Source organism: Oxyura jamaicensis, chromosome 4, assembly GCF_011077185.1.
Source record: "Oxyura jamaicensis isolate SHBP4307 breed ruddy duck chromosome 4, BPBGC_Ojam_1.0, whole genome shotgun sequence".
Taxonomy (NCBI): Eukaryota; Metazoa; Chordata; class Aves; order Anseriformes; family Anatidae; genus Oxyura; species Oxyura jamaicensis.
Window position 1 is genome coordinate 67,683,832 of NC_048896.1, and position 23,499 is coordinate 67,707,330.

The 23,499-nt window shown below is 42.6% G+C and overlaps 1 protein-coding gene and 1 long non-coding RNA gene across 7 annotated transcripts in view; one reads left to right on the top strand and one right to left on the bottom strand.

The window, feature by feature from the left end:
• The window catches only part of CRACD (capping protein inhibiting regulator of actin dynamics), a 122,632-nt gene that overhangs the window by 7,100 nt on the left and 92,033 nt on the right, over window positions 1–23,499 (bottom strand). For 4 of the 6 annotated variants that reach the window (XM_035326268.1, XM_035326269.1, XM_035326272.1 and 1 more), the window contains 5 exons: window positions 19,128–19,263; window positions 9,853–10,017; window positions 7,498–7,560; window positions 5,971–6,153; window positions 910–3,961 (listed from right to left, as the gene is read on the bottom strand). In XM_035326268.1, coding sequence (XP_035182159.1) covers window positions 910–3,961; window positions 5,971–6,153; window positions 7,498–7,560; window positions 9,853–10,017; window positions 19,128–19,263 — 3,599 coding nt within the window. The remainder of the gene's footprint in view (window positions 1–909; window positions 3,962–5,970; window positions 6,154–7,497; window positions 7,561–9,852; window positions 10,018–19,127; window positions 19,264–23,499) is intronic. The other 2 variants (XM_035326273.1, XM_035326270.1) reach the window with 2 other exon arrangements.
• On the top strand, window positions 4,424–5,250 carry LOC118167055. Its single transcript, XR_004750907.1, has 2 exons — window positions 4,424–4,615; window positions 4,667–5,250. It is a non-coding gene; the product is annotated as an uncharacterized LOC118167055 (long non-coding RNA).

Genomic DNA, 23,499 nt, shown 5'->3' on the forward strand with positions numbered 1-23,499 from the left:
GGGCTTGAAGCCAGCGTAGAGCTGTGAGTGGCAGGGAGCAGCTCTCTGGGTGTAGAGGTTGCTGCAGAGCACAGAATCCCTCAGAGGCCGCAGTCCCTGCTCTCCCAGGGTGGCAGCTATGCCTCCAACTATTTCCATAAATCCTCATTTAAAAATGAAAGGGAAAAGGGTATTCATGCTCACAGACTGTAAAAATATGTAGTGGTTCCACTGAGATATGGCTTTAGAAGTGTCTCAATGCTTACAAAAACTAAGAATGAAAAAAAAAAAAAGGGATTTCCCAAATAAATGCTGAATTCTTGCCTTGCTCTTTGAGTGCCCTTATGCTGACAGGGGACTTTTTCCATTTGTACAGAACACTATTTCAGGACACAGGCACTTTCAGCCTTCCTCTGAAGAGCCACTATGACTACTGAAATTGCTTCAACTACTGCAGAGTGCTTCTGAAATGCAGGCTCGTGTGCCCACGTATAGGTAGGCAGAGCATTTGCCCAGGACAGGCACTATAAGGGCAACTACATCTTATTTTCTTTGTAAGCTAGGTACTGTTCCCCTAAAAATATACCCAATATGATGTAAATTATAACAATGACCCCCCTCTGCTCTGATGATCCCATTACACATGGAACACGAAGTCCATCATTTGACTAACTCGGAAAACACACACACCTGTTACCTCCTGGGAATTAATTTACTTTAGCAGGTCGTACTGGCCACATTGATTTTGTGTGTATCTAAATTAAACTGGGGGGATGGGAAGTGGTCCTCAGACAACCCTAAGCAAAGCAGAGGCAGTCTATAACGTGCCAGGCTACAATTATAGCTCATGACCAGTTTTCTTCCTCTGGACTTCAGTATCTTGCTTTGGAAATGCAGACAATAGCTAAATGAGTTTTTCAAAGTACATACCTTTCTTCAGTGGCTCAGGCTTTTTGTCGTTCTTTTCTCTCCAGGGAATACTTAGAGATGGGAAAAATGACTTCTTTTCTCTGATTTCTTCCTCTTCATTTTTGTTCTCACTCAGTGCTGTGGGGGGCACCGCTCTGTCTTCTCTTCTCCAGCTACCGTCCGATTCAGCTTTAACAAACCTCTGCCCTAGCGCATCAGCCAGGTTCGAGCAGTTCATTTTCGAGAGAGGAGACGACGGCGGCGTCTGGCTGGCAGGCTTTGGAGCTAGCGCAGGCTTCTGCGGGGCCAGTGATTTGCACGCTGGTTTCTCGTGAGGAGGTAAAGCACCCTGGCTGGGGGCTGGCAGTGGTGTGCCCGCTGGCTGTGAAAGCTCTACCACAGTAACCGAAGAGTCTTTGGAGTCTTTTATGTTCCCACGGACGTTCGCTCTTCCCATGCCAGGGGACGTGCTCTCTTGTGGGGCAAAAACAGTGGGTTCTTTCTCACCCTCTGTTGTAAGCAGAGGGTCAGGCACACCATCGAAACTATCTCCTGCACTGTATCTTTTCTTCTTCCTTTGCTCTGCCTGTTGATCGTAATGGAAACGTAAGGAATAGTTTGTCCTCCGTAACTTTATCCCAAAAGGAGAAACGTTTTCTTCTCCGTTTGGTGCTGGTTTATCAGGTTTTTTGGTGCTGTTACCCTGCTGATTTTCCAGAGCACCTGGAGGTTCTGACTGGGGTAATTCTTTACCCGGAGGATGAGGAGAGCTTGGAACAAGGAAAGATGGAAGATCTTTTGCAAATTTACAACCTTCCGTGTTGTCTGTAATTTCACTGCGGGTTTCCATTTTCTCTCTAGCCATTTCAGCTAAGCTGTCCTTAAAAGCGGGTGCCACCTCCCCAGCCACATCAGCAGATGAGCCAGTGGTTCTTCCCACAGCCACTGCTTCACTGCCTTTCGCTGCACTCACGTTCTCAGTGTCCAAATTGGCTTTTGAAGCTTCTGAAAACTTCTGCCACGCTGGTGTTATCGAGAACTTTGCATTTGCAGACAGGGTTTTCCTCAAGTTACCATGGGGAGCACCTCGCCCTCGGGGTGTCCAGTCATCGCTGTGCCTGCAGCCGCTTACTCTGTCTTTCTCGTTGTATTTGCTGTTTTCTTTATTCTTTAGGATTCTGGAGCGGATAGAGGCCCACTCAGCTAGCGTGGCTTGGTCCAGTGTCTCCTGTGCATATTTCATTTTACTGTTGGCGGGTTTGGTACCTGTCTTTTTTCCCTGGGCCTTCTCTGGTGAAGGAATATCCACATTTTTTCTCTCTTCTGTTAAGCCCAGTAATGACTTACAAGCCGTGTCCTTTATCTGGTTCAGGTTAACCGCTGTGCCACACAGCTGCGCTCCAGTAACCAAAATAGCTGTGTGGGGCACACACACAGATGAGGGCAGAGTGTGGGAGCCCTTGCTGGAGGTGTGCACCCTGCAGTCTTTGAGGGAAGGCGAAGAGAGCCCTGCTCCCTTGACAGGCATGACTGGACTCAGATTTACTTTCTGAAATATGATCTGTTTATCTCCAGAAGACACCTGGAACGTGAAGGGTCTGGATGCAGTTTGTCTTTCGTCTACCTCCTGCCACCTAAGTTCTTCCCCTATTCGCTTTTGTTCCTGAGCATCAACTTCTCTCTTCAGCTTCTGGGCTAGGATTTCTTCTGCTGTTTTATTCCCTTTTTCTGTCTGTTTGAGTTTTGGGGGTCTTGGTCTTTCTTGGAGCTTGTCCTCCACTGGATGCCTGTCAGCCCCTCCAGAACGCAGCTGATCCGTGTCCTGTTGCTGCTCCAAGGATTTTTCTTGTTGCTTTTGCTGAAGATCTTTTCCTTCCGGTTCTGTCCTCTGCTCTTGCAGCTTGCTCCATTCTTGTTCATTTTGTTCCTTTTGTTGCTTCAGTTCATCTTGTTGCATAATATCTGTACTTTCCAAGTGCATTTGTTTTGTGAGCTTATGTTTTCTCTGCTCTTCCCGCTTCTGTTTCTTCTCCAGTAATTGCTGGGGTTGTTCCTCTGTCTTTTCTCTTTCCTCCTTCAAGAGCTGCCTTTGTTCCTCCTGTTTCTTCTGTTGCTTGAGGCTCTCAAGTTCCTTCTCCTGCTTCAGTTTTATTTCACCTTCTTGAAGTTCTTCCTCTTCTAGCTCTTGTCTCTGTTTTTCTTCCTTCTTTTGTTCCTTGAGTTCTTTTTGTTCCTCCAGCTGATTTTTTTCTTCTTCCTCTTGACACCGTTTTTCAGTCTCACGTTGCCTTTGTTCTTCCAGCTCCAGCCTCTTCTGCTCCTCTCGTCTCTGTTGCTCCTTCAGCTCCTTGTGCCTCTGCTCTTCCCATTCCTGGTGCTCCTGCTCCTCTAGCTCTTGCCTCTTCTGCTCCTCCAACTCCTGGCATTTCTGCTCTGCCTCTTCCTGGAACTTCTGCTCCTCTAGCTCTTGGCTCTGCTCCTCCTCTTCCTGGTGCTTTCGTTCCTCCAGCTCTCGTCTTTTTTGCTCCTCCTGTTCCTGGCATTTGTGCTCCTCCAGCTCCCGTCTCTGTTGCTCGTCCCATTCCCTGTGCTTCTGCTGCTCCACCTCTTGTCTCTGTTGCTTTTCCACCTCCTGCCTCTGCTCCTCCAGTTCTTGCCTCTTTTCTGCCTCCAGAGGTCTTCTTTCCTCTTCCTGGCATGCTTGCTCTTCTGTTTTCAAAGATGTCTCTCCTTCAAGGAGATTCTGCCCACTCTCCTCTTCACAATTCCTTCTCTCCTGCTCTTTCAGCATCTGCTCACGCTCTTGGCACCTTTGTTCTTCTATTTCTCTTTGTTCTTCCATTTCCCTTTGTTCTTCCATTTCTACAATCTGCCTTATCCTTTCGGCCTCAAGGATCCCCCAGTGATCTTCAGTTCTTTTCTCCTCTGCCAGTGGAAGCTGCTTCGGCTCATCTCTGTTCTGGATTAGCTTGTCTGCTGTGAAGTGGCCGTTATAACCCGGGTATCTGTCTGCAAACAGCTCAGTTTCTAGATCCTCTGGCTCAAATTCTGTTATTGTTAAACTTTGCGATCCCTGAAATGGGGAGACAAGCATGGAGTAACTTAATATTGCCTACTGGCTCAATATGTCCAGTGAATAAAACCATCACTTGCAAATGCAAAATTACTTTTTTTTTTTTCATTAAAAACAAGGGTTCATATCCAGAGCCAACACACCCCAATTGATGGTTACCATCACCATATATTCCATGCCTCTCACCTGTACAGGTGATAGCTTTTATAAGAAAGAAAACATCCCCACAGTGATAACAGCTTAATGCTAGATATTCAGTCACCCTTTGGTTACATGAGTTAATCCAGACTAAGACCTGGCATTTCAAATTTACAGTAGCCTGAGGAATAGAGAGAATGCATTTTGTATCCCTCTTCTGTTACTTAGAACTCCCTTCTAAAAGCTTGAAATAATTTGCACCAGCTTAAGGGCAGTTGTTTTGCAGGCTTTTTTGTAGCAAATCTACATGTTAGCTGAGACAGAAGCTGTTACCCACATGAAAGAGCTCTGCAGTGCAATCCAGGAAAGAGCACTGCTCAGGGAAACAGAATGTGGTTGCTTTTCACAAATCCTGAACCGGGATACCTTCGCAGCCAGCCGAACCTCTAGCTCTACTGCTGGTGCTGCCAGGCCATGGACAAAAAAGCTCCCTCGCAAAGCCGTGCTGTCCGGCACGTGCTCACTGCTGCCTGCTTCTGTGCGCTGCCCCTCGGTGCTGGCAGGCAGGTGCAATGCCTGCAGCACTCTGAGGGCAGATCTCCTGCACAGCCTGCTCCTTGTCTCTGCAGAGACATGGTCTGAAGACGAGCTGCACCCAAACAGTGCTGCCCAGCACTTCCCATGAGGAAAAGAGCACAGTTAATGCTCTGTCCAGCTGTCATTTGTCATCATTTGGCTCCAGTTAAACAGAACCACTCTGCATAAACAAAAGGCTTGAATTTAATTTCTTCATTGCAAGAGTGGCATTGAAGTACAATGGTGGGGAAGTGGGCTCTCCTGTATGCTGTACTATTTCAACAGTCCCATTTACAAACACTGGTAAAATGTCAAGATAAAAACCATGCAGTAAGCATATGGAGCTAGGATTTGATAACTCACTTTAAAAGCTGCAGAAAGAGCTGTGTTACTCAGGTCTTGTTCTTTCATGTAAGACAATGAAATCACCACCCTCAGAATCTATGCCATTTTAAGAGAAGCTGTTTTTTCCCCCCAGTTTGTACTACCTGATCGCCTATACAGGAGCAGCACTACCAGTGGCAGATATTCTTCAGGCCATGAAGACTTTTTTTTTTTTTTTTTTTTTTTTTTTTTACAAAAACTAGGATAGCTAGAATCAGAAAGCTCTAATTGGAATACCTCAGATTTAAGTAACATTTGTTTCCGATAGGTATATTAGCTATTAGCTATAGCTAACATATTAGCTAGCATCCAGGTCTGTGGCCCCCAGCACAAGAAGGACAAGGACCTGTTGGTGTGGGTCCAGAGGAGGGCCATGAGGATGATCAGAGGGCTGGGGCACCTCTCCTGTGAGGACAGGCTGAGAGAGCTGGGGATGTTCAAATTCTTCAACTCAGAGGGTGGTGAGGCACTGGCACAGGTTGTCCAGAGAAGCTGTGGATGCCCCATCCCTGGAGGTGCTCAAGGCCAGGCTGGATGGGGCCTTGGGCAACCTGGTCTGGTGGGAGGTGTCCCTGCCCATGGCAGGGGGTGGAACTGAGTGGTCTTTAAGGCCCCTTCCACCCCAAGCCGTTCTATGATTCTGTGGTTAAAACTTTTTTGCATCATCTGTCCAGGTAGGGTTTCATCTTTAGGTCTTTATCTTGATTTCAAAACAAAACAAAACATGCACCCATTTTGTTTTGCCCTGGAGACACAAGATTTGTCCAAGAAGCTTCAGTATCTACTTCTAATGGTATTAATTACACATTAAGGCAGTCTTCTGACTATTGCTACTCCTGGTGCACTCATTTGTGGTTACACAGCTTAACAAGTGCCCTCTCCCTCTCATTATTTCACCAGTGGTTCAATACCTTTGTTAATCTCTTGTGCTTTCTTGACATCCTCTGCTTTTTTGGCTTTACTGACAGCTTGTGTTTAGCTGCACTGTTGTCTAGACGAGCAACAGCCTGGGGAACTGCATCCAGATTGATTGTTTCAATCGTGCCAGAACAGGAAAATTGTCTTTTTGGCCGAGATGGTCTGACTGGAGTGACCTGTTTGTATCACAAACACAAGAAGCTTTTATTCAACTATTTGTTCCATGTAAAAATATTCGTACAACAAACAAACAAAAGCACGCAAAAACAACAGCATAACAAAAAACAGTCCTCGCAAAACTTTGCAGTTTTGAATTCAAAGCAATTATTAGTTTAGAACTAATTATAAAACTAGTTTATAAACTTATAAAAGTTTATTAAGTTTATAACTATAATTAGTTTATTTCAAACCCTGTTCTTCCACTACAGAAATTATGCACTTCGTTCAGCTGTAACATTTTGCTTTTCCCAGTACCACGTTTTCATACTTTTCATCTGAAAATTACTTGGAATGTCCTTTTTTTTTTTTTTTTTTCACAATTTAGCTCCATGCAGAAGCTGTTGGAAATGGGAGGGACAGAGGCAGAGTTTTCAACAACACCCCTTAGAACATTTTAAAGTTTGCTTATTGAAATATATGTGCATCTTTAAATCATTTAGATGATAGACTTTAGGCAAGTGTAATTCAGAATGACTTATCTGAGCATTAGAACAGAGCAGTGACACAGCCGTACTGTCTGCATGGGAGCTGACTGAGATACTGGGTCTCAGACCAGCCCAGTGCCTCCAGAAAAGCTTCCTGCCACAGCCATGGGGAGTTGTCCAAGTTAACATCAAAGTACAGGAGAAAAAATAAAAAATAAAAAAATAACTACTGGCTGTGGTGCTTTTCCTCTTGCATTTCAAATATTTAGGTTCAGAAACTGCAAATACAAACAAAGTGATTTAGTGAGACAACTCGTGTGAATAAACAGAGTGGAGCTGTATGTCTAGACCTGTGAGTGCCTGTAATCACAGCCTCTCCCGTAAATGACTGACCTATCATCCCGAGACTGGTATTTGGCACAACCCCAGTGGAAAAAGAAGACATGAAAAGAAGGGAGAAAACATCTTCTGTAAGGAAAGAGTCCCATACATTGTTTTCCAGACAGCTCTGCAATCTTCCGAGGTTAAACATATGCTAATGAGGGAAACAATTACTTAAAAGCTGATGGAACATTTTGCATACACTTATTGAATTACACGTAGACATAACAAAGTAGTAGAAGTACTTAGGAAAATTGTGTCTCTGTGATTAATGCATCAAATGCAGGAATGCTGCAGGACTGGCAGAGACTGAGTTCTGCCATCAGCTCTCACTGTAGAAACAGATTTGTCAGTCTCAGTGAGGGCTTATTTACAAAGTCTCAGGTGATCATGAAACAAATAAATGTGTATTAAAGCAAAAACTGACTGTCAGGCTTCTAGTAACTAAAACTGGCAAAGTAATTGAGTGCAAACTGAGTATAAAAGTTTTGGTACCTTTTCTTCCACTTCACGTCCTGCTCCGGGCAAATTCATTGTTCTCAACAGAGTGTCAGTCGACTAGAAAACAAGAAGATTACCACAGCTAGATAGTAAAACATGAAGGACCTAATAAATATGGGTGGAAGGACTTGTGAAATCAGGCAAGTTACAGTCGTCATTTATTTTTTCATGTCGTGTCACTGCAGGATTGATAGATAAACAATTATTGTTTCTAAATACTAAGATTTTTCTCTTTGTTGCTCCTTCGATTACCATTGTCTATAAGAAGCAGTCGCTGCTGCTACATACTACAAAAGGCAAAATTCCTTAATGAGGTAACTAGGTTCAAAATCAAAAGGAAGAGCACAGCTTTGCAGGATTTCAGGCAGCTGTTACTACCTTTATGTTCTCCTGAGCTAGGCCTAACCACAGCTAAGAACCTGGTCCCTACCCAGTGAGGCAACAAGTTGCAACCCCAGGCTCCCAATGGCTCCTCTTCTCACAAAGCACGTCGGGCCCTGCAGCAACCCGAGCCTATCAGTCACTAGGACTCCTTAGCTACCATCCCATTGAAGCCATTTCACACGAGGGGATTTTAAGGCACAGGGGCTGAAGCAGCATTCATCACATTCAGAAACATTTCTTTACTCCTTATATCACAGTATTAGTTCATAACTTAGCGAAAGCTGGCTCCCGATACACCAGGTGCATATGAAAAAGTACAGCCCTTCCTTCTAAACAGGTTATTAGCACAAAGGATAAAGAATCAGCTTGACAAATACCCATTAAATGAAACTTAGAACTCCTGCTGGCGATCCAGCCTGCTGAGGAAAACCAGCAGTCACAAGCCAGCAGAGGACACGTGAAATATTACAGTGCTTTGTGGGCCCAGCCACCAGCTCCTGCCAGAAGCCACCCCGTGCCCCCGGCCCATGCAGATGAACACACGGAGCTGTTACACAGCCAACAGCAGAGAGGGGCAGGAACCAAGCAAGCTGCCATGCACAAGGAAGTCTCCAGTAAAGCAGGTAGTGAGTAGTGCACGGTAAGAGAAAAGCAAAGTGCTGAGTGCACTTGCATTTCGGCATTGATTTGTTGGTATCTGCCTGGGTACTTTGACCTGCAATCTCCTTGTAAAAGGGACGTTTACTCTTGCAGTATTCAGAAAAAGAATTGTGCAAAGTAGCATTAATCCTGTTTTCAAAACAGCATTTGAAAGAGCAGGTGGTAAGGACTGAACCTCTCCCTCCTTAATACCCAGGGGTACTCCCGTGATTTAGTGACTGAATTACTTCTGCTTTCAAGCTGGAGGTCACCAGGTGATGTTCTGGTCTCCTGAAGCAGGAAGGCTGCAGAGAATGTATGCCAGCATCAAACCCAACCTGCTCCTCATACCAAGGTACGCAGCCAAAACGTGCCCCGATCCCACTGTGGCGTGCTGGGTGCTGTGGGGAGCTATGTTGCCCCTTGAAGACCGATGAAGAGTTTTGGCCACCTCGGCCATAAATCTCCCTTCTGTAGGTTTGGCATGAGCTGCAGAGGATGCTTGCTCTCATTACCTTTCATGCAACCAGAGCTAGCACTAGCAACCACGAGTTCACGCCCTGGTCCCCTTCCAGGGGCGCATGCGTGCCTGCCCGAAGGGAACCCTGGCACAAAGTCAGCCTCCCTGAGGCAGGGAAATGGATGTCTCTTTGTTCCTCATGTTCCTTCCGCCCACTGCAACATCACACGGAGCCAGTCTCGCCTTAGAGGATCTCCAGGGAGCTCCCGTCACTCGCTGTGCTTCCTCACTGTCGGAACAAGCCCCTTCTAGGTACCTGAATGCCTCCAGTTCCTGTATCAAAGTTTCTATGAAGAATTAGAACAATTATTTGAATTGCACTGAACACTGGGCTTATGGACCATTCTCAGAATGTTTTTCTACCACATCTGCCTTCATCTCCCGTCTGTGAGGAATATGGATATTTACCCCAAGACCAAGGGTTTTACGGATCTCATTATGGAATGATTTTCATTTTTGCTATAGTTGCTGTGCACAGCTTTCCATGGGGGAAAAGCCATATTTCAAGACATTTTCTGTCTTAGAAAAAATCCATTATTGTATCTATGCCATGAGCAATGCCTGTTTTGCAGGCATTGCAGGTTCAGAGCAGACGTTCAAGTTGGTGATGCTGTGGGACCTGGCTCAGGAAGCCAAGAGCACACGCTTCACACCAGTCCCAGAAGTACAAGCAGAGAGATGCCACCCACATACAACAGCCCGCTGAGCTCAGCGATGCCTCACTGGAGACATCTGTTACTCCCCAGTGAACTTTACTGCTTCAGAACCAGTGTAATGCCACAAACACATCGATTTAAAGTGCTTACTTTATTGCCACTCTCTGAGAGCACTGTGTCCTGCTGAGAGTCAGTCTCCATGGGGCTACTGAGCAATACATCCTCTTCTACACTAGCACTTGCCTCCCCCATTGTCCTCCCAGAAATTGTCATTTGTGGAGGCTGCCCAAATTTTATATTCTTGGCCAACTGTTGCTGAAAAACAGAAAAAAAAAAAAAAAAAAAAGGTATTTATATTATGAGCAAAACAAATCAAGTCTAACATGTGCCTGTTCTCCACATGGAAGCTGCACAGAAATACTCAGGACAACAACAACAAAAATCAACTTCAGGCTCACGTTGCTGCAACATGACAGCCATCCCATCTCCATTCTCCCCACAAAGTGACCAAGGTCAGGAATTCAGTGCATCACTTCTCATTTTGGGTGATCAACTTGAGCTCTCACCAGTGCTGCTGACTTTTGCAAATGTATTGTGACTTTTGCAACATTCCTTCTGTTTTCTTAATCAGTGTCCTAGGTTAAGGCTTTAATTATAAAAGCTAATTACCAAGCCTTACTGCCATAAAGAAATGATAACATCATGATCCACTTGTACCCTGAGAAGTTATAACTGCCCCAAAAGGCAGCTTCTTTCTTCTCCAGCCCCCCAGCCCTGTACCCCATGCGACTATTATATTTTTAAAGATATCCTAATTGTGAGGACCAGTTTTAGTATCTTAAGGATCTGGCATAATTCTGTGCTAGAGGACGCAAATTCTCAAAGGAGAGAAAACCCAGCTTCTTTAAGATGCTTGCTCTCAAGGAACAGTGCACAAACTCACGTAAGCTCATGCTCATATGCACTGCCCCATCACCAACCTTTACACGAGAAAAGTTTATGCACAAAAGATACAGTAAACAGGAAGATAAAGGAACTTTCCCATCATTTACTTTCTTTGTTGAAGTAATCTTCTCTCTAGGGTTATAAGAAAGTACTCTTGAATTGTATCAAGGATAAGGTAAGTAAAATAAGTAGCATATAATATCTATCCTCTGGGATGAATTGGGGAAGTTGCAGCTCTGGCTACTGCAGACACATGTACCATACAGTCTTTGAAAGTGAAGTTTTTAGTAATGGTGAAGAAATTCTCTTGAAGAAGGAACAAAATAGGAGTAAGGAACATTTAATGACAGATTTTCTTCTTGAAATTTTTCAGCAAGTCATTTTCAGTTAGGAAGGAAGGGAGCAAGTAGTTATTTTCCTGCCTTACCATCTCTCGAAGACAGAAAATTCTCCAGAGACCTCCCGTCTCTGGCTTTCATTACTGCAAACATCTACAGCTCAGTGGTGCTCATTTCAACTGTGCAACTTGTATTCAGTGTGAATGTCAGGTACCTGCACAGACCCCTGATATGAGTTTGACTGAGAAATACAGAAGATTAGAGTAGGTATCACAAAAAACAAGAGCATATCTTTTTCCCATACCACAGAATCATCAGCGTGGCTGAGGTGAACAGCTGCCAAGGGAAGACACCCTTTAATAGCAGCAAGTAGACTAAAAGGATTTAGGTCAGATCAGTCTTACTTTCATCATCACTCAGTGGACTTAAATTTATCCATATTAACCATGAAACATTATCTTAGTATTTTGATACAGAAACCTGGTAAAATACATGCAGAGACTCCTCAGAATCAGGTTATTGAATTAGAATAGTTTATGCCCATTTGAATTTTGATGGAAAATAATTAAATTCATCTAGCACAGCATTCTGAAGCAGTAGGCAGTTTTGAATGGTGGAGGTTTATTCCCACCTAGATTACTGCCAGTGCACCCGTCGTCTAATAGCAAGGGTTTCACAAAATCCTTTGAGGTTTTCGTGTTATAAATGCAGCTCTTTGACTTGAAATCTTACAGTGCAAATAGGAACTGCGTTCAGTCACGTGAAGGCTGCGACTGCTCTGCTCCTGCAGCTCCTCTGACACCAGTAGAAACCAGCTCCAGAGCAGATCCTTAATTTGATAATGTATTGTATTAATTGAGGCTGCAGTTTGCTTCATCTCAAAGTCATATTCCTAGACAGGAAAAATGCTGTAAAAATGTGCATTTGTTTTTATATGCTGTTTTCCTGTTATTTTCAGGAAATATAATATTGCCAGTATTTCTGGACTGTACACAGTTATTTAAATTACTTTGAAGTTTAAAAAGATTTATTTGCTCAGACATGCATAAATCACTTTGAGGACTGAAAAAAAATTGAGTAGCACTGATATTCCTTATAGGACAGAAGGCTCTTTTTTTTTTTTTTTTTTTTTTTGGCTTTTTTTTTTTTTTTTTTTGTAGAAAAAAATAAATTTTTTTTTTTTTTTTAAAAAAAGAATAAACTCAATTAATAGTTTTCCATTACCCAGTTGCTTTCAGTACACTGCAATCCCCAAAACTGATGCTGAATACTGAATGTCTAAGTCTCAAATAGTTTACTGTTACCACTAAGCAAATTTATTCTGATTGCTTTCAAAGAAAGACATAAAATGTGCTCCTTATTCTTTTTGAAAATGTGTTTGTACTGTAACTGTGGTGTAATTATCCTCTCAAATTCGTACACATACATTCTCTACCCGGTCAATTATAAAATCCCCTGAAGTGCATCATCCCTGAAAGAAAAGAAAAAACGCACAAATTTTACTTGAAAGAATAAAAAGAAAATAGTGCAATCCAGAGATGGAGAGATACATATATTATATACATATACATGTATAAATATATGTATAAGCTCCAAGGCCACTGAAAAGAGACCATGTTCCCTGAAAAGAAGGGAGCTGGAGATGTATTCATGAACACAGAAGAACTATAAACCCTTCCTTACTTGAGAATTCCCTCTGCTGAGGGCACATGGGTGCCCGAGAAGGATTATATGCAAACTCCGGTTGTTAGCAGTTGCAGGTGTGACATTTTGTTGTTCTACCATTGTGCAGTCACGCACAAGATGCTTAAATACTCCTTGGAAATGCCCACAGATGCATACGGGGCTCAGTTAAACATACCTGGTCTCTTCTGGTTTGTGCAAAAGGCTTGTAGTTCATCAGCCAGAAATCACCATCCTGTACCCCAGTCTCATTGTCAGTCAGAAAGAGAAGGCAAGAGATGAACATCTCCTGTCTGTACCTTCCAGTCCTACCAGCTCCAACACAGATGGGTATTTCCACAGGACTTACACCATTCACACAGTACAGCTGCCGCGCGTGACCACGAAACGGGCTGGTGGGACCACACACACATACACAGGAGCTTCGGAACCGGATCATCAAACTGCTCCAGCGCAGTCTCGCCTCATCCCCACGTTTTCTGAGATTAAGGCGAGGGGCAGGACTGCGCACGGGATGTCACTGCTGCCACCACCTCGTGCCTGCAGGCACAGGAACCCCAGAGGCTGGGGCTGCTGGCCACTGGATGCCCCCTCATCTTCCTGCTTGCCCTCGCCCACCAGCCAACTTTCCTGAGGGGAGATGTGGCCTTGGCTCTTCGACCTGACTGCCACGGGCCGGAACAGGCCCTTACAGGCTGCAAGGAGCAGGAGGTCTGCTGCCACGGTGGGTGAGAACAGAACAGTATTTAGCAAAACCACAGCCCTGGGGTTATGGTCTCACTGCTCTAAGATATTCACTGCTGCAGCTGTAAAGAATGTATTTGTCTAATAGAGGCAAAGAAATGCTGGGAATTTAGTAAAAAATTAAACATTTGCACTCATCCCATTTAACAAATCTTCCCTGGTAACTGGACCATGGCACAGACCCACTTATTTCATGCCAAATAATTTGCTAGAACATGCAATTTAACTGACATCTTTACACCAGCTTAACATTAGCGACTTCAGAAATAAAATTCCTAAGTTAAACTGCTCTGCATCACTTGGTGCCTGCAGAGAATTAAAAAGCTTCAACTTTGAAAGCACTCTTTGTGTTTGCATAGGAAATGCCACAGAACAAACCTTCCATATTAACCGGCAGCGAGCCCAGATTGGGATGTGCATCTCCTCTTTCACTCGGATTTGGCTCCTCTTCTGCGTACATGCCTTCCTGCACGCGTGTTGGAGTCAGCCCCCCGAAACCACATCGTTCTTATTAAAGCTCTGTGCCTGGGGGGAATCCAAAACCAGATCCAGAGAGCTACTTTCTCTGTTCCGTTTAAAATCATTAAAATAGCACCATTTTAACTGGTTCTATTTGAACAATTCTTAGAAGTGCTGAAGATATTTTGCCTTCAGCTCAAATACCTGTTTTTCAAGTCTGTCTGCAATGCCCACAGATATGAATAAGTTATGGTTTGTAGCTATATGCTATTGTGAATCATGAGTTCATCAATAGTGCTTGTCCTAGGAACAGTCACAACCCTGAAATAACTCTTGGCCCTCTACAGTCTATCAGAGTGACCCCCAAAATCAAATGACTCAGGAACGTGTAAGAACAGGGTGAGCCCATACTAAGATTTCTCTTAAAAATGCTCCAATGATTGGTGGCATCGGAGCACTTCTGGGCCAATAGTAATTTGGGAACTTTTATGAATGTGGCGTTGCTTTTTGAGCTTTTATAAATATTTCACCAACAGCGCTGCGCAATAAGGAGCTGTACAGTCCAGCTACATATAAAAAAATATTTGTTTTGGATTGGAAATGGAACTAGCTTCAACTGATGCTCCTGTGTTCTCACACTGCGACAGACTAATTGTCCTCTATGAACTTTCCCAACTCCATTCATGAATTCATGCATCTCCATCACATTCTCTCCCTTGTCATTTCTTTTCTAGGCTGAAGAAATACTTTACCTAATTGTTCATTTTATGGAAGTGAGTCCACCTCTTTATCCACACAACAAAATCTGCAGCAAATCTGAACTGACACAACACCCTACATAGTTTTTTTTTTTTTTTTTTTTTTTTTTTTTTTGAGAAAATGAAATAGAAAGCACCAAGTTATTTTGGTTTAATGGGAGACTATATAAAGTAAACAAAATGTAAAATTAACAGGATAAACCTTCTGAAAGGGAAGAGACGAAGAATTATTAGCACAGATACTGGATATATTATGCAGGGAAGGAACTATTCCACTCCCCACTGCTGGAGCAGCATGCCTGCTTTGCAACATTACAGTTCCAGGAAGATTTTTGGGGAGTCCAAAATGGAAGAATGGTAAAGAATCAAACTGTGTATGAAGTGGCAGAGGATCTGTTGAGATCCTATGTATTTGCAGCAAATCCAGATGCAAATGAGTATTTCAGTACAAAGTAGCAATGGGTCACTTACAGATGTTCACGTGTTAAGAGCAAGCCCTTCTGGAGAAGCCTGAAGACACTTAGAGGATCTGTGGTATTCATCACCTGAGTCACCCTGGCAGTGCACCAAAACTGCTGCAGGAAAGCAGGAGAGGGACTCTTTGTCAGGAAGTGAGTGACGGGACAAGGGGTAGTGGCTTTAAACTGAAAGAGGGAAGGTTTCCATTAGATATAAGGAAGCAACGCTTCACTCAGAGGGTGGAGAGGTGCTGGCACAGGCTGCCCAGAGAAGCTGTGGATGCCCCATTCCTGGAGGTGCTCAAGGCCAGGCTGGATGGGGCTTTGAGCAGCCTGGGCTGGTGAGAGGTGTCCCTGCCCATGGTGGGGGGATTGGAACTGAGTGGGCTTTAAGGTCCCTTCCAACCCAAACCATTCTGTGATTCTGCGATTTTAAAAGCAAAGCAGATAAAAGGAAAATAGAAGCTAATTTTCCAGGGTTTAAGATGGTTATAAGAAAAAGGGAGTGTGCCTCAGAAATAGAAGAATGATTAGGAAAATGTGATAAATTCATTTTATAAAGTGAAAACAATTGTCAAATTTGAAGAAAATAATTAGGAAGCAGTGATACTAGAAAATATTGGCACCAGTGAAATAAATTGTAAGAAATACAAAGCTGGGCAGTCACTCAGTGAAAACTCATTCCCAGTTCCATAAAATGAAGAGCATCAAGTTAAATGATAATAGCTCTGAGGTTTAACAAACAGCTTTGTAGCCTTAATAACTGGACAATATAAAACACAAAGAGCAATGGGAACGTCTGGCAGAATGCAGATGCGCAACGCGCAGCAGGGGAAACACTGGCTTGATCATTAGCTATGATATGTTAATGACTACAAGAAAGGGTTCCAAAAGTGAACAGCCATCAGGTCTGACTGCAAAAAGGAAAAAAACTAATCAGAATTTGACCAAGAAATCTGGATTCCCAAAACATGTTTTTGTCATAATTAATCACTGTGCAATAAATGGTGCTGTAAAAACAGCAGATGATTTGTTTGTTCTAAAGCACATGGCCGCATGAAACAGAAAACATGGAGCCCAGCAGCTCCTAGATGCAATAAGCCATAAACCATACTTAAAGGTTGAGACCTTTAACATTTCTTGCAGCCAACTGCCACTGCCTGTGGGATGCCAGATGACCCGAGGTACACTCGGTGAAGGCAGGAGGCAGAGAGCAAGCTCTCCTCCTGTCTGCAGCAGTGCCACACCACAGCGTTTGTGCAGTAAAGGGGAGATAATGGCACAGATGCACCAAGGATCAAAGCACTCAAACCAAGCTTCCATTTTACTTGGTGAAGCTTCTTGTGGTTCTGAAACAAGACCTATCATTTGCTCATTTGTTAACATTTTCTGGCAAATAGCAGCAGCAGGAACAACAATCACAGCTGCAGAATGTGAGGAGGTTGATCTAACACACCTTGAAGAAAGGAAAAAAAAAAAAAAAAAAAAAAAAAAAAAAACAGCCTATGAAAGGCAAGCCCATAAAGACAACCTCCCAGAGTTTCTTTCAGGCTTGCCCTGACGCATCACTAGATTTAGGCTTTAACCACTCCTGAGGTCTCATTCACAAGAAGCAGAGCACCAGGCCCCGAGGAACTAAATGCATTATGAGTAGCAGGGTACCAGCGCTCTGTGGGGGCAGGTTCACGCTGGCTTTTTACACTGCATCTGAGAAACTAGGTAATGGTAAACCTCAGCAGATCCAAAGGAGGAAGAAAAAGACTGTTTTTACAGCAATAGATGGCTTGAACCAACACAAAGTAGCAGCTTCAGGATACACAAAGCCTATCTAAAGTTAAAAAGAAGCCAGGCTTTTCTCAGCCAGACTTCCAGCACGCAGTAAAACCTTAGAACATGAACAAATCCATTTATGGAGAGCCTGATAAGATGAATGCTGGCAATCTGAAAATCATAAAAAGAAATGAGGGCTATTCCAGAAAGAACCAGTTTACCTTGAACACACAATCAAGCAGGAAGAATTTCTATAATAAGAAACCGAACCAGTGCACGAGCTGGCCACCTGCCCAGGTTGATACATTGAACCAGTCTTGCACCATTTTTTGTGGATTCATCAAGACTCCAGAGATGGCAGAAATGCAAGGTGAGATTGGGGAAATAAGAATGTTTCAAGAACCTTTACTGTATCTCCATCCACAAATTCCTGAAAACTGATAAAATCTAGAGAGCTTTTGGTCTCTAATTGGAATATGGCAAGTTCAGAGGCAGCAAAGGGCTCTGAATCTTGGCAACATTCCTTTACCAAGGAGCATTTTGTCATGCAAAAAAAAGATGAGGTGCGAGGTGGTAAGTGCATAAAACTTTCAGAAATAACTGGTTTGACCTGGAACCCAACTTTAAGGTCCATCTAAAAACATGCAACAAGGATTTTGGCATTATCTTGTCCTAAAATTCAGGGAACAGCTGTGGAAACCACGGCTAGGGAAACGAGGACAGTCATGTTCTGGACAGCAGATTCTGCAGATGCAGGCTGTGGCCCCCAGGCTCATTTATAAGGAGCCTTTATGTGAGGTTCTGAAAAAAAAATATCCATGGACATTTAGATTGATACATAACTTCTGCATAAAGATGTAAATAGCTGAAAGAGTCAATTATGATTTATTAATCATTTTCTTCCTGTTTGCATGGGTTGCTCTGGATGTCACCGTTGCCAGCAGAGTGGGAAAAATTGCATCAGGGATGTTGTTACAGGCTGGGTTGCAAGAGGAAAAGGTATTCAGAGAAAAGCTAACATAATGAAGCTCAGACAACAGATCCACCAGGTAGGGATGGCACAGCTCCCTGCTCAAGTCAGTGGGCTTTGTGTCCCGAGGACACTCAAGCATTCTGCAGGTCAGTTCCAGCTACCTCATGTCTGCCCAGAGCCAGTAGTCATTTAAAATATGATGACTTCTAGCCCAGCAAGTAGTGTGCATTGATTCTACCTGGCCCGGGGAAATTTAAGCTGAAAAAACAGCACAGGGAAATTGGAGCTGTCCTAGTGTGGTTTCTGCTTCAAAGTTTATTCATAGTCAGCACAGTCAGCGCCACTCGGTGCTGTGTCGGCTGATAGCACCGTGCAGGAAAAAGAAACAATTCTATCCTGAAAGTCTCCTTAGCCCACCATGCAAGATATCTCCCTCACCAGGAAAGATGGACCCAGACAGTGGGTGCTGTGGAGGTAAACAAAGTCACTACTATTTCACCTGTCATCTACAGGGTAATGGCACTCACACAGCATTAAAAATTTACCAGAGTTTTGACAGAGCATGCTAGCAATCCTGAGCCATAAACTGATAGGTGCTTCTGAAGGACAGCTCTGTCAAGGTCTAGATAAGCATAAGCTTGAATCTTTCAGACTTACAAAAGAAGTAAAGCAAAAAAAAATAGGTACAGCACTAACGGGCCAGAATCCTGGAAAACAAGAGAAAGCAGGTCATGTGAAGCTCTTTCAAAGCAAATACCCAGCTGAACTGGGTACGTTGCTACTTATCGACTGTTTATTTTGGACAGTTAAACATATCTGCCTTTCCTGAGAACCACTCAAAGACCAGGGAGGAAAAGACTGAGGAAAACTGCAGTAAGTACGAAACAATAATGAAATGAGCTCTGCTAAGAAATCTCACTTTGCATGCCATTCACTGTCACCTGAACCCCAATTTTTATTATTTTTTTCTCCACTCAGTGATAAATCCGTAGGTCTCAGACATGCTAACACCATGAGTTCAATTCATATGAGTTCCACAAGGTGCAGACACATATGCAGGTTTGCTTGCAGCATCCCTGTTTTACCTTTAAAGACCAGAACCTAGACCTTCTGCAGGTTATCCAAATTGTCAGTGTGGCTGTTGGCCAGACAATTTACATGGCTGAGAAAAAAAACCCAGGCCACTGAACAAGCAACCCACCTTTATTCACATTTAACATGTTCTGGAGCTCCAAAGAACATTTTCCACCACACTTTAAATTTAACCCCCCCCCCCCCCCCCCCAGTAATTTCTTACCTGTAGTGTTTTGACTTTTCCTAAAACGTTCTCCTGTGACATTGCTTGGACGGTCTGTTCACTCTCTGTTCTCCCATCAGGTATAAAAATACTGTCATGGGAGAAAGCTCGACTGCCCATATAATAATGGGAAGACCTGGAAAAACAGGTAATAAGTACAACAATTAATTTATGAGTGTGGCCCTTCATATCATAGCTGTGCCTCTGTATGGATTTTCCCTCCCTCCTGTCCGTACGAGAGCTTTGAACATTCTCAGGAGAGAGATATCCAAACATTTTCTGTTATCAAAAGATTAACGATTCCTTTGCGTGCAGTCTTCCTCCTTGGAAGAACACTAAGTGAGAAGTTTTTAATAGGAAGGTTGAAAAAATTCAATCAATTTTCCTTAGAAACCCCAGGGCTAAATATTACTTTTAGGATACAGGGTAGATGATGATGATGCATATGTTACCAGACTCCATATTTAAAAAAACATATTATAATTAAAATTCTATAAAATAACTGCTTAGCTGGACTAAGGTTCAAAACACAGACAGCAGGTCCAAAGCAAACGTAAGCACTCAAACACAGAAAGAGGTAATACGCTGTCGAGCTCATTACGTTCTCGTTTCTATCACCATGAACGTGGTCACGCTGACAATGAAATGTTATCCTCAACCCACTGAACTACACAAAGCATATCAGATGGGTTTGATTGGCAACAAACAGTGAGACATGCCCATGGGCAAGGAGCCCCAATGCCAAGGAAGGGAGTGCATCACAAATGACCTACTTATATGGCTGCTGTAAATCCACAGGCAAAGTGATTAAACCACAAGTGTTTTAATTTACTAGAGATTTTAAAGGCTCTTCAAGAAAAGGGAGATTTATTTTTTTTCTTCTAAAGGATGCTCTGAGGTATTTTAGTTTTTTGGGGGCATCTTGGGGGAAAATATTTGAGTTTGAAAACTGCATTTTGTCCAGCCTAGAATATTTGATGGTGACTAGGAAGCCAGTGAAATACAAATGTGACAAAAATCACAGTAGAAGAAACTGAACAACTGAGAGGCCTTAGATCTCTTTTAATAATCTATTGGCAACTCTACAGAAGCCATTTACAGCTTCAGTAAATTTACAATCCAGAAAAGGAAAAACAAAACTTATTTTATACCAACCTAACCAAGACAACCTTTTAAATATGGTAGGAAACGTTATAAAAAAAATATTCAGCAAAATCAAGGAAGGTGGATCCTTCCAGAAAAACTAAACCCTCACTTGTTTAAGAAAATCCGTATATTTCTCTTTTTCTCCAGCTAAAAATGTGCCTGTAGTTTATAAAGTGTTCAAAATAGTTCTATTCATAATTTGAAAAATACCTCTGGAAAGTATTTAATACATATTCATCTCCCCCCCTCCCCCCGTATGAACTTTTTAAAAAATAAAAATGATAATCTTCCTTACTAAGTATGAATTTTATATAAGATTAATATAACCTTATATAATTGGTTAAATTATAAGCTATCATTGACTTTTATAACAAAATTTCTTACAGGTAACCTGAAAACAATAGAAAAAAGTTCCCCGTATACTCTTTGTCTCTCCAGCTTACATACAGAATACGGTTGCACTTAAAATAAATCATCTAAGGTTCCGGGGAGAAGACACAGAGCTCCCTATATCGCTTCATCCTCCACACAAGCATACTCAACTGTAAAATTATTTTTTATCCAAAAGTAATATTTGAACAACACCCTTCATTTAAAACAAACCAGCATGCAATCAAGCAAAGAGCTGTTCAACATTTCACAGCATTTTTAGCCATCAAAGAGGGGAAACATTTTACTGGTGCTATATTTTATTCTAGATTTATTTATTTTAAATAAAAACCAAAAGTTGATTGCCTGCTAAGGGTAATACACCTTATTTTAGAAACCTTTTATTAAGGGAAACCAGAAAAGTATATTTTTAATCCTTCTTCTAAAAAGGGTCTAGACTGAATCGTCCTGACTCAGCCCACTCACAGAGCTGTGGGAACACTGCGTGGCCTTGGAGTACGTGACAGAAAGCTTCCTCGACCACCTGGAAACCAGCCCATCAACCAGAGTTTCAGAAATGCCCCTTAACTGGGGACAAAATCCTAGAAGGTCCAGCTTGCTAGATGAGTGGCATGGCACAAAGCTCACTGAGAGTGGGTTTTTAATACAACCATTTAGGCAAGTTTGAACTGAAAGCTCCAGCACTACCTTCAACAAAGCAGAAGTCTGTGTATTCACAGAGCTCCCTCTGTGACCAAAACTGAGGGGAAGATGCAAATTTTGACAAACTGACCTGTGCCAACCGTTCCTTCATTTGCATGGGTCGGTATGTGCAGAAGGCAAGGCCAGGGGAATTTATAGTTTACCTTACAGCAGAGATCTGCTGAAGACGCACAACTCAGTTCATACCGTGCTCCCCAAAGGATCCTCTCTCAAAGACTCTTCTAGCTGTACTGTGACACAGACACTTCCAGCTTTGTCCCACAGCTGCTCATTGTGCATCTGGCACTTCTCCCCTTCACTGACCAGTGGGCTGGTGTTCTCTTTACAGAGAAGTTTTGTTGCTGCACACTTGAAATTAAAGCTGTTACGTTTATCTCTATCCTCTCCCCTTTGAACTGAAGAGGGGTCACGAGCAGGTCCAAACTTCAGCAGCACATTTTGGTTTTATAGAGCTGATGCCAAACTTGTATTTTGACAAGTTTTGTTCTTAACTCACTACCAAAACAAACATACTCCAAATTGTCAGAACACGTGAAACACTTTCATGAAACTCCACTGTGAATTAACGCAGGACCTCTCTCTACTGTATCCCCTCAAAACCAGGGGATATCCAAATCCAAATACTAGACATTTCAGAACTGCATATCTGAGAAATTTTGGCAGCCCCATCTCCAATAATCAATAAAATGGCTTCAAAAAGCATATTCATACATTGTAGTAACCCAGTTTCTTTTACAGGTGAGTCTAAATACCATCTAGAGCAATTCCTAAGCTACTTCGGCTTTCTGAAAAATCACTTATTTTATTTACTTGGAGCCTATGATCCTTTCGAATCCTCCCAGCTGTGAGTTTGACAGATTACATCACAAAGGTCCCTGTTCCAACTTTTTTTCCTCACTCTCCTCATGTTCTACTGTAAAAAAGACTGAATTCCTTTGAAGTCATACAATAGGAATAATCGAGCTTCCTTCACTGGTACTACCTTTCTTATCTCCGAAGGCTTTCTCAGAAGCCTTTACACAATTGGATCCTCACAATCCACATCTACAGACAGGTACAGAAAGCCCTCCCTTCAGTTAAAAGGAGTGTGGCACCAGGAACAGCTCTGGATAGATTCCCTGTGTGTCAGAGGCATGGGTTATAGTTGGAGCCACGGTTGAAGTTGTTGCTCAGTTCCCATCTGCTGTATCACTTCCAAGAGATCTGGGAAAAGAGGGGCATCAATTTATAAGCACTTATGTTGATAACACTGACAGTGACACTTCAGAGGCTGTTTGTGCTGATAATAATTGAATCACAATCTGACTCAGTTCTAAAAACCTGTCTGAATTAAATAAATTATGGATGAACTATTCCAAAATACGAAGTACTTATAGCAAATCCTTAAAGACTTAATTTCTGAAGATGGGTTGCTACCCAAGTATTGTGCTCCAGTTTCACTTCCAATACACAAATTTTCAGAAGTCATTTTCATATAGCTGGAGGAAAGTTTGAATGTAAATTCCATTCATTCTCAAAATTTTCTTTGCTATACCTTCGTCCCACTTCAGATTCCCAAAGACACGAAAAGAAAATTCATCTTCTCAGCAAAAGAGCACACTTTTCACCTTTTGATTGTTAGGATGAAATACCTGCTACATTTTGAGAATGTACTAGGGGTTCTTTGATACACATGGGCTTTGGCACAAAGAGAGTATACCAGAATATGTCTTTATCTTGAGGGTACCCCAAGAGGGTCCAGCAGTCCCAACCACACCACAGGACTTCTACAAATTATGAAGACAGAAGTGTCAAATGGGGGGAACAGAGCAAGATATGGAGGACCACAGCACATCTTAACCATGGATGAGGACTTGACCATGACATGGGCTCTGAATGCAGGTCTCACTGTATTTAGCTATAAAAACAGTTTCCTCAGATGCATTTTGTCTCTAACTAGCTTTCTTCAGTTCAAAATGACTATGCTTCTCAGACTCTTTGTTTAACTCAGTGCTGAGTTAATTCACCCCTCTGGAAAGGGAGAACACCTTCTGTTAGTATTTTAGACTTCTGGAAGAATCCCAGAAAAGCACAGGTAAAACAGATTACATATATGTTGATAGTATCATAAACCTAATGTATCTATACATGAATT